Source organism: Periplaneta americana, chromosome 14 (genome assembly GCF_040183065.1).
Source record: "Periplaneta americana isolate PAMFEO1 chromosome 14, P.americana_PAMFEO1_priV1, whole genome shotgun sequence".
Classification (NCBI taxonomy): Eukaryota; Metazoa; Arthropoda; class Insecta; order Blattodea; family Blattidae; genus Periplaneta; species Periplaneta americana.
Window position 1 is genome coordinate 2,223,573 of NC_091130.1, and position 16,327 is coordinate 2,239,899.

General features: G+C 38.8%; 1 protein-coding gene across 1 annotated transcript in view; it reads left to right on the plus strand.

Annotated features, from left to right (window-relative positions):
- The window catches only part of Vps4 (vacuolar protein sorting 4), a 35,676-nt gene extending 21,224 nt beyond the window's left edge, over positions 1-14,452 (plus strand). The window contains exons 5-9 of the mRNA XM_069844818.1: positions 2,474-2,708; positions 4,576-4,843; positions 6,175-6,388; positions 9,837-10,065; positions 13,733-14,452. Of these exons, the coding sequence (XP_069700919.1) occupies positions 2,474-2,708; positions 4,576-4,843; positions 6,175-6,388; positions 9,837-10,065; positions 13,733-13,834 (1,048 nt within the window). The 3' untranslated portion in view covers positions 13,835-14,452. The remainder of the gene's footprint in view (positions 1-2,473; positions 2,709-4,575; positions 4,844-6,174; positions 6,389-9,836; positions 10,066-13,732) is intronic.
- The last annotated feature ends 1,875 nt before the right edge of the window (positions 14,453-16,327 follow it).

Consider the following 16,327-nt stretch of genomic DNA (forward strand, 5'->3'; position numbering starts at 1 on the left):
TGACATATTAATGAATTTAAATACTATTATAGTCACAATCATGCCATTAAATTCATTAATACGTCACATCAACGGACGTGTATACGTCACCAAACATCGTAAGATGAAGATTACATTTGTAAAGTTTCTTTCAACCCATAAGCAGTGCTGACTAGATCAGACGCTATGGACAGTACTCTATAACAGAGTCGCCAGTATGAAAGGATAATTCCAAGCCTATGGCGTGAGACGAACTCGATAGCTCAGTGGTAGAGCGCCTGACCGGAGTACAGGAAGTCGCAGGTTCGAATCCCACTCGAGGTTGTGGAATTTTTCTTTCATACCATGGCATGATTGTGACTATAATAGTATTTAAATTCATTAAAGATGAGTTACTTTGTTCATATCGCATCATTTGCTTTGTGATAATGGTTATGGCCGTTATCAACAGATTAGGTCACTCTTCAACGTGTACAGGCGTTCTTTAATCATTTATACTGGTCCACGTGTTGGTGAGCAAAGTTGTTGTTGTTTTCTAATGCCAGGCGCTTGACAATAAAGTCATTTGACATCTTGCACTCCAATATTTTTCAAAGATATTATCATGACCAGCCACTGAAGCACAGATTTTGAGGTGTTAAATGGTAAGTTGTAGCCGATTTAAGTGAACACCATATTTTAACGTTTTGGTGGCTACTTCATTCACACACAAACCCCAGAATGTCTGGAGGACCACACCTGCTGTTGGTCGACGGGTCCATTGGACCTAGTTGGGAGATCTTGTTGATCACCAGCTTTCCCTCCTTAAGCCACTGGAGGACGATTTTAGTGCCATAGCAGGTCAGCACTAGGAACAAAAAAGTAGAAAGAGGAGGAAGGAAAGTGAAATGAACCCCTAGGCCTGGAATGCTCTAATGCCGTCGGGGTCGAAGAAAGTAAGAGTTCAGTCAGAGGACTGGATAGGAAAGGGTAAAGAGGGAATTAGGTATTGGATAGAGGAAAATTATACCAAATTCAGTCATTAACTCATCAAGCTGACCAGTGCTAATTGATGAGTAGCCCCTCCCTTTAGTTCAGCTCGTAAAATTATGCTTACTAACAGCTGCACCACGGGAAGGTAGGGATGGGACATTGGGTATTTGTCCAGGTTGGTTCCTTAAAGCCTTCAATGGGAAGGATTAATGGCTCTCCCCCCTGTATCCGACAGATACCCTTTTGCAGCCTGGTGAGCAAAGTGAGTACTACTATATGCTGCCTAGAATCACCAGCAGGATCCTCTTTCATAAAAGTTACAGAATTTCTATTTCATAAAACTGAGACGCCGTGCCAGTCCACCTGTCTGTTGCGTCTTCCATGAACCTTGGATAACGTTTTGAATTGTCTTATTGGAGTAAGGAAAGTGAGCAGTAAACACCATTTACCTTAACAATGAAGTAATAACCATTTATTATAAGAAAAAGATAATAGAATAGAAACCTATACAACAACCAAAATATAACTAATATTGAAATACCTGATAAAATACCTCGTACAAGATAACAAAGATAATAATCCCACACTCGCCAATCTGGCGTGACAGTAAATCACATGCACACACTACAATGTGTATGGGTATATTCTCCTCAAGCCTAAAGTGAACCATATGCCAGTGTATCATCTCTCTGCCCCATCTTTCCTTCCCCATACATGATCGTGGCCAGTCTTCCCTACAGTTCCATGTCTCCACCATGATAGAGTTTCAGAGTGATTACCAAATCACCAAGCAATGGATTTAAGTCCCCACATATCGTACACTAAAATATTACTCCCTGTCTCCTGCCTACGAAACTAAAACACTGTACAAATACTATCAGAATGATACAAGGGACAGCTCCCTTAATGGAAACCCTATAACCTGCTTCACAGGGAGCTTCTATCTGAAAGCCAGATTTGCATAATATATTCGTTACTATAGGTATGTTAACAGAAAGCCACAATTTATGTATTTATGTCACACAGAATTTGTGTTGCACTCAAAGTTGGATTCTGGCATCTTGTCAGCCCATTTGAGTTGTGTTGATATAAAGGAAAAATTGTGATGATGTCGTGTATAGCTCAGTTGGTGGAGCATTCGTGCACTAAGTGAAGGATCCCAGGATCGATACCCGGCCCTGGAACAATCTTTCCTTGAAATTATTCAAAACCTGCTTTACAGGGAGCTACACCTGAAAGTCAGATTTGCACCCAATATCCACTTCACCACAAGACGTAAATCCAAAGTCACTTGTAGTCCATGTCTGTTGACAAGTAACACCACGTGAATCCATATATCACAGGGATAACACCGCAGTCCAGGCAATCAGGCGGCAATTTACCTATTAGCCTGGAAATTAAAGAACACGTGCCATCATTATACATGAAAATACAGCCACATCACAGATAACAAGCTGCAAGCTCATGTGTGATTGTGGGAAATACAGAAGGGAATGTGACTGACGACAATTATAATCTGCAGGAGTGACGACAAGAAGAGTGACAGCGAGAGTGACTCTGACGACCCCGAGAAGAAGAAGCTGCAGTCCAAGCTGGAAGGGGCCATTGTTGTGGAGAAGCCTCACGTCAAGTGGTCCGACGTGGCGGGCCTCGAGGGGGCAAAGGAGGCCCTGAAGGAAGCAGTCATCCTCCCCATCCGCTTCCCTCACCTTTTCACTGGCAAGAGGATACCGTGGAAAGGAATTCTGCTTTTTGGGGTGAGTCATTCACTCCATGTTCACATCACTTTCCTTTGCACAATACATTAAAGTGATTTAATCAGAATACCACTGTAGTTCAAATAATAATGAAAACAGGCTGACGTTGTAGCAGAACCATCTAGAAGCTGGTTCAGCTATGCTCGCTGTCTGATTACAGTGAAACCCTGTTAAGACATTTTTTAAGAAAGTCGGTAAATTTAGCTTATTAACCTTCACATCTTAGCTGCTCTAGAATTTCGCACTACAGTTGCATCCGACAACTGTGGGACAAAGCCAGTGCCAGATAATTGGAAAATACGTTTATAGGTTATGTAAGAGACACTGTACTGCACAAACATTTTCTTCCATGTTGAAATTTAGTAATTTTCATATAGATATTTAAAAATAAAGTTTTGAAATACGTACAATATTTATTTTTAGTACTGAATACGGTAGTGTACATGTATGCCTTGGAGGGGGAAAGGAACTGGTCATCCTACCCCATTATCTCCTGGCCTAGTTTCCTCTTGAGTGATGCCTTATTGTTGTTACTTAAGAGGTTCAAACCTGTCTTCGGACAGTTGACTGAACAATAACAAACAATGTACTACTTACTTACTGGCTTTTAAGGAACCCGCCCTCACATTAGCCCGCCATTGGTCCCTATCCTGAGCAAGATTAATCCATTCTCTATCATCATATCCCACCTCCCTGAAATCCATTTTAATATTATCTTCCCATCTACATCTCGGCCTCCCCAAAGGTCTTTTTCCCTCCGGCCTCCCAACTAACACTCTGTATGCATTTCTGGATTCGCCCATACGTGCTACATGCCCTGCCCATCTCAAACGTCTGGATTTAATGTTCCTAATTATGTCAGGTGAACAATACAATGCGTGCAGTTCTGTGTTGTGTAACTTTCTCCGTTCTCCTGTAACTTCATCCCTCTCAGCCCCAAATATTTTCCTAAGCACCTTATTCTCAAACACCCTTAATCTCTGTTCCTCTCTCAAAATGAGAGTCCAAGTTTCACAACCATACAGAACAACTGGTAATATAACTGTTTTATAAATTCTAACTTTCAGATTTTTCGACAGCAGACTGGATGATAAAAGCTTCTCAACCGAATAATAACAGGCATTTCCCATATTTATTCTGTGTTTAATTTCCTCCCGAGTATCATTTATATTTGTTACTGTTGCTCCCAGATATTTGAACTTCTCCACCTCTTGAAAAGATAAATTTCCAATTTTTATATTTCCATTTCGTACAATATTGTTGTCACGAGACATAATCATATACTTCGTCTTTTCAGGATTTACTTCCAAACCTATCTCTTTGCTTGCTTCCAGTGAAATTCCCGTATTTTCCCTAATCGTTTGTGGGTTTTCTCCTAACATATTCACGTCATACGCATAGACAAGCAGCTGATGTAACCCGTTCAATTCCAAACCCTCTCTGTTATCCTGAACTTTCCTAATGGCATACTCTAGAGCAAAGTTAAAAAGTAAAGGTGATAGTGCATCTCCCTGCTTTAGCCCACAGTGAATTGGAAACAAACAATGTACTAACCTAACCTAATGAAAAATTTGTCCACACAACATTCATCATTCTTCCAAATTACTGTAAGTAAGAGATCTGTGATGTGAGTGACATCTTATACATGATCGTGGCAGTATGTGGATGGCAGTCATTTAAGAGTGCATCCCGTCAATATTCAATGTTTATTTCATTTTGTAGCATTTAATAAACTGTTAATTTCCATCAACATGGCTTCCCATTAGAACACGATATCCAATATTCATTTAGTTTTGTAGCACACTGTGATGCTGACTTGTTGTGAGTGTGCTTGTCACTTATAGGTCGTCCTTTTTCTGTCCTTCAGCCTCCCGGAACTGGCAAGTCATACTTGGCAAAGGCGGTCGCAACAGAAGCAAACAATTCTACATTTTTCTCGGTGTCGTCATCCGATCTGGTTTCCAAATGGCTGGGAGAGTCTGAGAAGCTGGTGAAGAACCTGTTCGAGCTGGCGCGACAGCACAAGCCCAGCATCATCTTCATTGACGAGGTGGACTCCCTCTGCTCATCACGCTCCGACAACGAGTCCGAGTCTGCACGGCGGATCAAGACGGAGTTCCTGGTGCAGATGCAAGGTGACTGTGCTAGTGTTATCATTGCCACCAATGTGACTCAGAGTAATGTTTTGTACATTGCATTGTTCCCGTTATTGTGGTTTTCTACTTTTTGTCTCCTTTTTTTGGTCCTGGAAGTAGTCCCATATAAATAACGCTATTTTTTCCTATACTAAAAGCCAGGTTATTAACCGACTAAACCGGAAGCAATGTTCTGTTGGTCTCTTTCTGAGCTCTGTTGCCACATAGTGGGGCGAGATTCAAAACGTGTTCAGCGTTTGTCACCGATATGTTTAAAATAACTACTGTATATAGTTCTCGATAACACTATCCACAATATTAGTAATTAAAATTACTGTTTTTAAGAAAGCACGAGCTAATGACGCTGGTACAAAATGCGACTCGTAATGCACGTGGTACTGCAAATAAACTGGCTACACTGTCTCCGTGATTCCGTTGCCAGATTTTCGTTAGCAGACGACATTTTCACGCGAGGTCCAATGAAAAGCTCCGTTCTCGTTCCCCCTCCATCCCCCACACTCAACGTGTCCTCACTGCACAGGCTACCCCTCTAACGCGCACTTTCCTCTCGCCCATCCAACTACTTCCTGTTTCGTCGGTTCATAACCTGGCTTTTAGTATAGATCTATTGTTCTTGACTTTGTACTTTATTGCATTGATCTTTGAGAAATCACAGTCCTCACACAAAACTTTTCCCGTAAGGATAGTTTTCTTTTTTCTTTGAAAAGATGAACTCTTCGCTTTCATATATTATCTTTAGACTAAGTGAAAACTTGGCAACACCACAGAGAGTCGAGAGTAACACCACATTTCGTTGCAAATGGTTTTGTGCATTCTCGTGTGCCTTGATTTTTCATCATTTATTATTCTTTGATATAATTGTCTTCTTTCATCCATTTTTTTTATCGTAACTTTATGACTTGGACAGCTATTATGAATGATTGACACCATTCGATAATGTGTCATAATCAACACAAACACACACGTATCAAAATGAAGCAAAGAGGCATACAGTGTAACTTAAAGAGTGAACAAAAAAATAAAATATTACGAGGCATGCCCATTATGATTTTGATTTATTTAAGATAATTGTTAAAATTAAATGCATTGATTGTGTCGTTATTTTTCCCCTATTATGCGCGAAAATACAACAGTTTTAATGATTTGCCAGTATTGTCGCTTTCCCCTTATTTATAATTCTTGTTTCCTCTTATAAAAAATTAATTAAGGTGAATTCATGCAATCGACTATTAGCATGGGCGAGAAAATGACGTAAATTTTAGCTGAAGCTTCCAGTATGGGGACATCATTGTATTACCCTTCTCGCACAGGGGTTGGCAACGACAATGACGGCATCTTGGTGCTGGGTGCAACCAACATCCCATGGGTGCTGGATGCTGCTATTCGCAGAAGATTCGAGAAGAGAATCTACATCCCCTTGCCCGAAGAGCACGCCCGGCTCACCATGTTCAAGCTGCACCTGGGGAACACGTCGCACACGCTCACAGAGGAGGACCTCAAGAAGCTGGCCAAGAACACTGAGGGGTATACACTGTCCTTACTATTAAATTATATACATCACATATTTATTTTGTATGAGGTCTCGCCCACCTCATTGAATACTACTACATGGCTACTATGAAGTAGCCAATATGTATTATTACTATTTAATACGAGAAAAATTCGTACCGGCACTGGGAATCGAACCCAGGACCTCTCAGCTCTGCGCGCTGAGCACTCTTTCCAACTGAGCTATGCCGGGACATGATCCACGGCGCCGGCCGAACTCCTCTCGTAATGTTTTTACGGCCTTACTACCTGCATTTGAGACGATACAAGTCATATAGACAGGAGCGCATATTTAAATGACTTTATGGCCATATTCAACATCAGTTTGTGACAACTGATAACAGTTAATACATCACATTTGGCCACAAAGTCATTTAAATATGCGCTCCTGCATATATGAAGTGTATCGTCTCAAATGCAGTTAGTAAGGCCGTAAAAGCATTACGAGAGGGGTTTGGCCGGCGCTGTGGATCGTGTCCCGGCATAGCTCAGTTGGAAAGAGCGCCCAGAACTGAGAGGTCCTGGGTTCGATTCCCGGTGTCGGTACGAATTTTTCTCGTATTAAATAGTAATAATTAAATTATATAAATGTTTAGAAAAAATTGTTTCAAAAGTATGGAAAAAATAATTTTTCAAAAGTGTAAAAAGCACGTCATCAGAAACTGAATTCAAATTTGAATCTCAAAATAAACCCCTTACTGCATGGGACAGTCTTGCACACACCGGTTTAATATTCAAATAACTTATGTAGTTCTTTCTTTCTCAACTGATGTCACATATGGTCAAATCCAATTCTTGACTTGTGCCATATCTGTCCCAGAATGCAGTAAGAAGTGAAGATTCATCACTCTTAATGTTCATGCCCTATAAATTTTAATTGCTCTTGTTTGGAAAAAACTTTACCGGTTAAATACAGTAAAATTCATGTATGCGTTCTTATGATTCTTATGAGTGTCTGAAGAAAACGCATAAGTGAGAAGAAACATGTAACTGAAATGACTCTCTTTTTTTTTTTTTTTTAGCAACTATTATAAACAGTTATTATTAGTGAAAATCGTTCATAATATGCCACATTATTATACCAGTGGCGTAAAATATCAAAATATTGTCAGTTGATTGTAGGATGAAAACATAGTTTATTTTGTGTAATTTCCTAAATTTACTCAATAAGGATGATATCTGTTTTCTCTTGAAGGGTATAAATCATTTTCATAATTTAATACACAAACACAACTATTACATGAAATGCTTAATAGTGTTTGTAGCTTTATTCTTTTGAGCTCTAATGAACAATAACAACAATCCAGGTTGCCAGGCAACAATAGAAAACAAAAGATGCGAAAACGAATGAGGCGCATAAACAATTGAATACACTTTCAAATTTAAGTGTCACAAGATAGGGGTACCACTTGAAATTTCAAAGTGGGGGTGGCTGGGAGTAAGAGGCTGGTTTTAAACTTCCCCCTCAATATCTAAATTGACGGTCTTTTGTTTAATTAAATTCTATTTAAATTATATACTTATTTAGGCTGGGAAGTTTTGAAATAAACTCATTGTATATATATTAAAGGAACTGACCAATGGGAATGGAAAAGATTATGGTGCTAAGAACCACAAAAAAAAAAAAACATGACTTTCTGGTCGAAGTTTGTTTGCAGATTAATTCAATTATATGAATTTAAACTCATGCCTGTAGGCCTGTGCTTTGGAATACCACATCAAATAAAAATAATGGATATGAGGAAATTGCAAGGCAGATAATTTGTAGTTCAGTGCCATTACATGAATTTTTAAATTAAGAAAATTCTAACCTAATAGTAAATATTTTGCTTTAAAACAATATGCAATCGTAATATTCTTCGTTTTATGGTACCTTACAGTTAGTATACAAATAGTCTAGTTATTCTCTAAAGGATTTACATAATATTTATATTGCAGGTAAGCCTACATATATTACAATGAATTTAAAACACGTTTTTTTAAATCTTGTCAAATTTTTAGTAATATGAAACATACATCTTGATTACACAACTTTTAACACTGTATCACTTCGGAATATGTACTACTAGGTTCAAAAAGTTCCCGGAATTTTACTACCATTTTTCGTATTAATATATAACAAGGGATATTATACATTTGTTTTGTTGGTAACATTCATGATGTCATTTCCTTAAAGTTTGTTGATAATGGCAATTATTGGTTTTGAGTTGTAGGCATTTGTTTATCATAGTGTTTTGTTTGTTCGTCGCATTTTGTAATTATGTCCACAGAGCAAAGTACAAACATCAAGTTCTGTGTTTTGCTGGGGACATGATCAGTATGGCTGATGAAGATGGTGATTTCTTAAACAAAATGAAACTGGTGCTACTTGTACGACCCAGTCCCTAAACGACAGTCATCTGAGTGGAAATCGAAAACATCTCCTCGGAAGCAAAAATTTCCTAGGGACACTTCCAAAGGCAAAGTTATTTTAAATGTTATGTTTTATTTAACGACGCTCGCAACTGCAGAGGTTATATCAGCATCGCCGGATGTGCCGGAATTTTGTCACGCAGGAGTTCTTTCACATGCCAGTAAATCTACTGACATGAGCCTGTCGCATTTAAGCACACTTAAAGCAAAGTTATGTTGGAAGTTTTCTTCGACTCTCAGGGTCTCATGCACCATGAGTTCATTCCAGAAGGTCGTACTGTAACGAAAGAATTGTACGTAGAAACCCTCCGTCGCCTCTGGGGCGCAGTGAGAAGGAAACGTCCAGAAAAGTGGGTAGAAAACAACTGGTTCCTTATGCATGACAATGCACCTGCTCATCGCGCAATTATTGTAAAGAATTTTCTTGCCAGGCACAACATAACTGCTTTGGATCACTCACCATACTCTCCTGATCTCTCACCACCTGATTACTTTCTGTTTCCCCGTCTGAAAAATCATCTGAAAGGACGGAGATTCAATGCTGAAGAGGTTATCGCAAACGCGACGAGAGCACTAAGACGGGTTTCACAAAATGGCTTCCAGGCCTGCTTCCAGGAACTCTACACGCGTTGGCAAAAGTGTGTTGTTGCGGAAGGCAACTATTTTGAAGGGAATGCTGTAGAATAGTGTTTAAGGTACGTTGTTTCTATGATGCTAGCAAATTCCGGGAACTTTTTGAACCTAGTATGTATAAGTCTTTCTTGTGTTAAATTTTAACGTACCTTGTTAACATGTTTTGACCAGTTCTGAAGATGACCCAAAATAGGTCGAAACATGTTAACAAGGTACGTTAAAATTTAACACAAGAAAGACTTATCATACATATTCCGAAATATGAAACAGTCTTTGACAAATCTTTTTCAAAATAGATCAGTCTTTGCCAAGCAGGAGTGATCGTGTACAGGCAGCTCCACTCTGCTCCCTTGTGGTCACGGTACCAATTCTGTTGCAGCTACTCGGGAGCTGACATCAGCATCGTGGTGCGTGATGCGCTGATGCAGCCGGTCAGGAAGGTCCAGACTGCCACGCACTTCCGCCGCGTCCGCGGGCCATCCCGCACAGATCCCAATGTAATTGTGGACGACCTCCTGACACCCTGCTCCCCAGGCTGTCCAGGGGCAATCGAGATGACCTGGATGGAGGTGGAGGGAGATAAGCTGTTCGAACCCCCAGTCACAATGGTAAGCTGATCCTGGTTAAAGTTATATTTTTGGAGTGAAAATAACGTCTCTATTAAAATGCTGGGATAGTACCAATTACATAGGCCCACGACCCCTTTCCTACCCAGTACTCACCCTCTTATGTGTATGTCATCAAGTCATCTTCCACCAGCCGGCAAGTATACCTAAGATGCTGAAGATAAGAGAGGTAATGGAGGAAAACACTGGCACTACTGCTTTTCAGCTGACATGCATTAGGCCTGTAACACACTTGAAGAGTTCGCCAGTGAGAAATATGTTGCGAGAAAGAGGCGAAGAGCCTTCCTCCACACACTTGGCGAGTTCTCGCTATCACAGATCACACCTCGCTATGATCATCTATGCACTGCCTTCATGCAGAAAGCATTTATCTGATAATAGTAATCACTCGGGGGAAATATTATAGGTTATGTATTTACGTATATTGTCGTACTTAAATATATAACCTGTAAGTATATTGTCGTACTTTACAAATTACGTACGAACGCTATGTTGAATCTGAGTATTCAGATGATGACGAAATGGAGTTACATGAACATATTTTGTTAATGAAAAGAAGAAGTAGGCCTAAAATTAAAGCCAGAAATATCACAAAATCACATTGTATCTTACGAAAATAAGGGCGAGTTTTGGACACTGGTTTCGATTTGAATGATGATACGTTTATTTCAGGTTGAATGGACCACAGGTTTTTTTTTTTTTTTTTTTTTTTTTTGCCATTCATGATATGATAGAGAATTCTTTGCTATATTCTGATTAAAATTACGTAAACTGTTAAGACATATAGATACATTATTTCAAATGCTTAATTAATACTATTAAATCTCATCAAAATAAAATATAGCCCTATTTATTTTCAGATAATCTGATATTTGTCTCCAGATTTCTTCTTTAAGTTTCGTGTTTTTATAGTTTCATCCCGTGTATCACATAAATAGGCCTACGGGTGACATCGTGTAAGTTCGATAAGTTTCTGACTGCAATTATCAGCCGTCTTTCCTCATTTTCAAATAAAAACAATACAATTCATCGCCACCTATGATATCTTTTTCTACATTCAATCGTCATAAAGAGTATAAATGTCAAACATCTTTGATAAATGTGTCAAGAAAATTCGCTGAGCTACCGATTCCAGCGAGAAACTCGCGCGAGGTTTTTGCCTCAAACGAGAATCTCTTCCAGTGTGTGGACGTCCATTTGAATCCATGTTATCAATTTTTTTATTTTCTCGCAACACATTTCTCGCTGGCAAAAACTCTGCAAGTTTGTTACAGGTCTTATGTCAACATTTTCAGAGACATTCTGTAGTTCTTAACTGTCACTGTCCATAGGCTTTAAAATGTAATGCAACAAATATCGAGATATAATGCACTACTTGCATTCATATTCTGAAAATTGTAATATTCCGTAACGAAAAGCAGTCGGTTGGAATTCTTTTGTGATTAGTTGAGTGCGAAAACATTTCTGCAATTCACGAACCACTCCTTAAAAGTAAATATGGTAGTCAAAAAAATATATATATCTTTGCATATGTCACTTTTTCCTCATGAAACTGTATGCCTGTAGAATTACTGCAGCTTCCCCTCCTGACTGCAGATTAAGCTATTTATTTTGCATGCTGATGTAGCTTTGAAGGTGCTCTTCTGGCTTGATAGGTGCACATCGAAGAAAGTGATGCTTTTGTCATTTTGGTGCCAAAATTATTGCACAAAGTGCATTATACTGAATCTTCAACATTGGTTTTGTGGAGATGTGGTGTACAATTATGTAACAATTATGTTGTTTCATTTGTAACAGTAATACAGTGCATTTATTTTGCTAGGGCCCACTCACAAAAACTTACTATATGTGACATGGAACAGTGTAGCTGTCCACAGTCAGTTGTGAGTCAAGAACCATGGAACGGACAGTGTTTTTGCAATTTGAAATTATAAAAATGCTAACCTTCTCAAAGACGAACCCATGTAGCATGTAAACGCATTTTTATTCGCACATTGCAGTTCTGCTTCCAAAACATGGCTGTTTCTTCCCTATGTTGTTTTCTGACATCTTTGAATTGACTTCTTGTTCAATACTGATCCCGTAGTTTTGAATTTGTTCACTATTTTATAAACTGTTCTCCTATCAGGTGTATGAACCCAGGAAATCATTCCTGATTCATTTTTTTTTAGAAAGTTACAACAAATGTTAAGTTCTTTGTTCGGTAGTAAATCTTAGAACCATGTCGCAAACACCAGACACAAACAGAGAACTGAGAACTTACACTGCACTGCACATGTCTCTGAAAACAAATGACTCGTGTGTCATACTACCTTATCGCTACCTGCTTACTTGACTTCTGAGTATATAATTGCCTCCTGCAGTTCCGTATAGTAGCGAGCCCAAGCCAAATAAATGCACTGTAAAGGTAAGCGTTCACTACATCGTATCGCACTCATCGGACGAATCGGAAAAAGACTATCTTTGCCATAATTGTTATGTAACCGCATTCACCACATCGTATCGCACGAATCGCCTCTCAGCAAATCCGTCCACATTTCTCAGATGAGCAACTTTTCCGACGCGTGTGATCATGGCCTTCTTTAATAAATCAATTTTAATTGCTCAACTGTTACTATTATGTTGTGCCATGTTCAGTGTCACAGACGGAAAACTTATTTCGCTTGTAGAAAACTACGAAGAATTATATAATTTGAGGCGTTCCCATTACAGTAATCAAGCCATTTCTTACATATATATTATGTAACCAATTTGAGCTTACTAACAACACAGCTACGATTTACTGGTCAGGAGGCATGTAACACAAGTACTCATCATCATCATCTTGTTTTGTATGTATAAAAATCCATCCGAATTTTTTAAGATTGCTTGCTGATTAATTAATAATCACTTCGACATACAATTTCTAATTAAAATATTGAAGTACCAAATTTTTAATATATAGTATTTGTGTATTTGTTGTGTATACTGTTATATTATGTCATAAATATACATAACCTTAGGTTTTATCTTCAAAAGTAAATTCCGTATTTAGATTTAAGACCTCTCCTGGCACCACATTATCATAATCATCCTATCACATCATCGGGGTAATGTAACTCCGCCTTCCAGGCACCCCAACCTCAGAAGTGGGTTACAACTAAGCCACAGCCAGGAGAGAAGACCAGAAATATCGAAAGACAACCTGGTGGCATTGGAATAAAAAAAATATATATTTCTTTCGTTTCTTCCTCTTCAATTAGGACGCATGAAGCAATTACAAATTTTATTCGCTGACAGTCATAATTAATAGACCTAACCTCAGCTCCTCTGTTTTCAGCAATGTCCATATCGTACGACATCATGTTTCAAACAGCTGACAGGAGAATCCGATGAGGTGATGAGGTGGAGCCGTTGCAGTGAACGCACTGCACTTAAAATATCCGTTGCATGCGATTCGTACGAGGAGTGCGATACGATGTAGTGAACCTTATCTTAAGTCAGCTTGAATGTTTCCATCCTCGGCAAGACTGATGTTAATGTAACTCATGATTATGCATTTCCTTGGCTCATGTTTAGTTAGATATAGAACTAACTTCAATGTACATCACAGTGTGCATGACACTATGTTATTGAACTCGCTGTCATTCAATTTTGCATTTGATTTCAGAGCGACATGATGCGGTCACTAGCCACGTCGAAACCAACTGTAAACGACGAGGACATGGCGAAGCTAGACAAATTCACAGAAGATTTTGGGCAGGAAGGTTAACTGTGGTGCATAACTTCTATTAACAAACTGTTTTTCCTCATGACGAGGCTGGCCAGGTGTGTTTACTTAGTGGAAATATTGTAACAAGCTTCTATTCTCTACCAGATAATAATAAAGATGTTACGATCGATGCCTCAGGATGGAGAAATGTACATAGTGTTAATTGTGGGAACATTTACGTCGTATTTAAGTTCTATTTGTTTTGTTCTGTCAGAACTGCATAAAGGCCAGATAAATTAATATTATTGAATGGAAGCAGTTTGCATAACATTACAAAGTAAACGAAAATTCCATGTTAGAAGTTTGAGGTAGTAAAACTTAACATATATAAAAATTTATTATGTGATTTTTATTGTGATGATAACTTTTTTTTGATGTTATATATGTATATATAATCTTAAAGCTGCTGTTAAGGAGAGATACGTTAGTGTTTAGTGTTTGATCTAGCATGCCAGTTTTTGAATTTATTGTACAGAATCCCTTTATCATAAAGAAACACAAGTGCTTTACTTTCCAACCGTACAATAAATTTTATAAACTAAGTAGTGGTCACGCGCTTAGAATATTCCGCTTTGTATATACTATATAAATAAAGGGCTACGCCCCAAGTTCAAAATAGTCCTAGAATCAAAATTATTCAGTTGAACCTTCTTCACTTGAAGACCAGTAGGACAGGACATACTTTCGAATTGCATTCCTGCGGGTAGACTCTTTCTGCAATAGCGATGTGATTGACTGGCGTGACAAGCAGCAGTTCATTGTTGACCGTGTTGTAAAGTTAATGCTCATTCCATACAAGAAGACTCTGCATGTCAACACACACAATGCAAAACTTTTCCCCACCCCAACTGCTGATTGGTCCTATGTTCGCGCAGGAAAATTAGGCATGCATTGACACGTGTGGAACAATGACAGATAACATGACATAACAGAAATTATTTTGCACTAACAATCTAGGTGAAGCATCGAATGCATGTGGGATTTGTACAAGAATGTACTTAAATTATGAAGCATCCACTTCAGGAAATGGAATGTTTAAAGAGTTTCCCCTTGTGGTGTTTGAGCCCTGATTTACTGGCAACTGGCCCAGCCATTATAGTCTACACCACCTGTGGTCCCCGAGGTCTGCCCTTGTGGTCCTTCAAAAAAGACAGAAGAAAAAATAAAATTCAAATGAACTGCATATCACACTATACTTTAAAATCTCAGAGTTTGGAAATGACACATGGCAATCGAATTTCACTTTTTCTCCCAGTACTGCATTTTATGAAATTTATTACTCTACCCATCTATTATTATTTATTTATTGGGTTATTTTACGATGCTGTATCAACATCTAGATTATTTAGCATCTGAATGAAATGAAGGTGATAATGCCGGTGAAATGAGTCCGGGGTCCAGCACCGAAAGTTACCCAGCATTTGCTCGTATTGGGTTGAGGGAAAACCCCGGAAAAAACCTCAACCAGATAACTTGCCCCAACCGGGATTCGAACCCGGGCCACCTGGTTTCGTGGCCAGACGCGCTGATGATTACTTCACAGGTGTGGACCCTACCCGTCTATCGACTTTCCACTCTACTCTCAGCAACAAAAGAGGGATTTAAAGCACTATGAACGTGGTGTTTCTCGCCATCTTTTCCCTGCATATCTGGCGCCGCGCCTGTAACTCAGCCAGGGACCATCCGAATTCATAACAGAGGACCAAAGTACCGAGCCTTAATTCAGTTTTAATATGTAAGTATACTGGTATTAAAATATGCTACGAAAATGATAAATTTGCTTTGCTTTCGAAGAGAACAAGAATAAGGTGGTCCGCAGAATGTTCTGACTTTAAAAAGTGATCCCCACTTCAAAAAAGTTTGAGAAACGCTGGTCTGCACTATTACTGTACATACATCACAGGATGTTAACGCAATTTAACACAGCTGAACACTGACACTGTATTCCAATACAGTACAAGGAGCAAACAGAAACTGATTTGACTGATCACCGTTTCCATCTCTGTGTTTGGGTTAGGTTTTGAGTGGTGATGCAACACAACCTCCTCCATATGCTATCATACCTCATTGCCAATGGTCTGTGCTAGACCCCACCTACAAATCACATTCTTGACAGCCTTAATTAGTTTTTGAACTGCTTCATATATTGTATTTCCTTCTCGTGTTTAGAAAAAGAGTAAATTTTCCATTAAGATTTCGAAAATAAATAACAGGAGTTGTATTTTCAGACTGAACTAATGTTGCATTCTAGGTGCCATAAAGAAGTTCTTTGTTCTGCAAGCAATAGGAAGGACTTTCTTTACATGGGGTATCTTCTTGTATGGAATGAAGATTGCTGTTAATAATTCTGGTCTCTCACGAGAAATTACTGCGCAACAAATTTTATATGCAAGTTCTTAGCAGCTGTAGTGTTAACAGTGCTTGTTCAGTCAGTGACAGAAGTGTCATTTGAAGGTTAGACAATAAATTAGTTTCACAATCGATAATTCATAA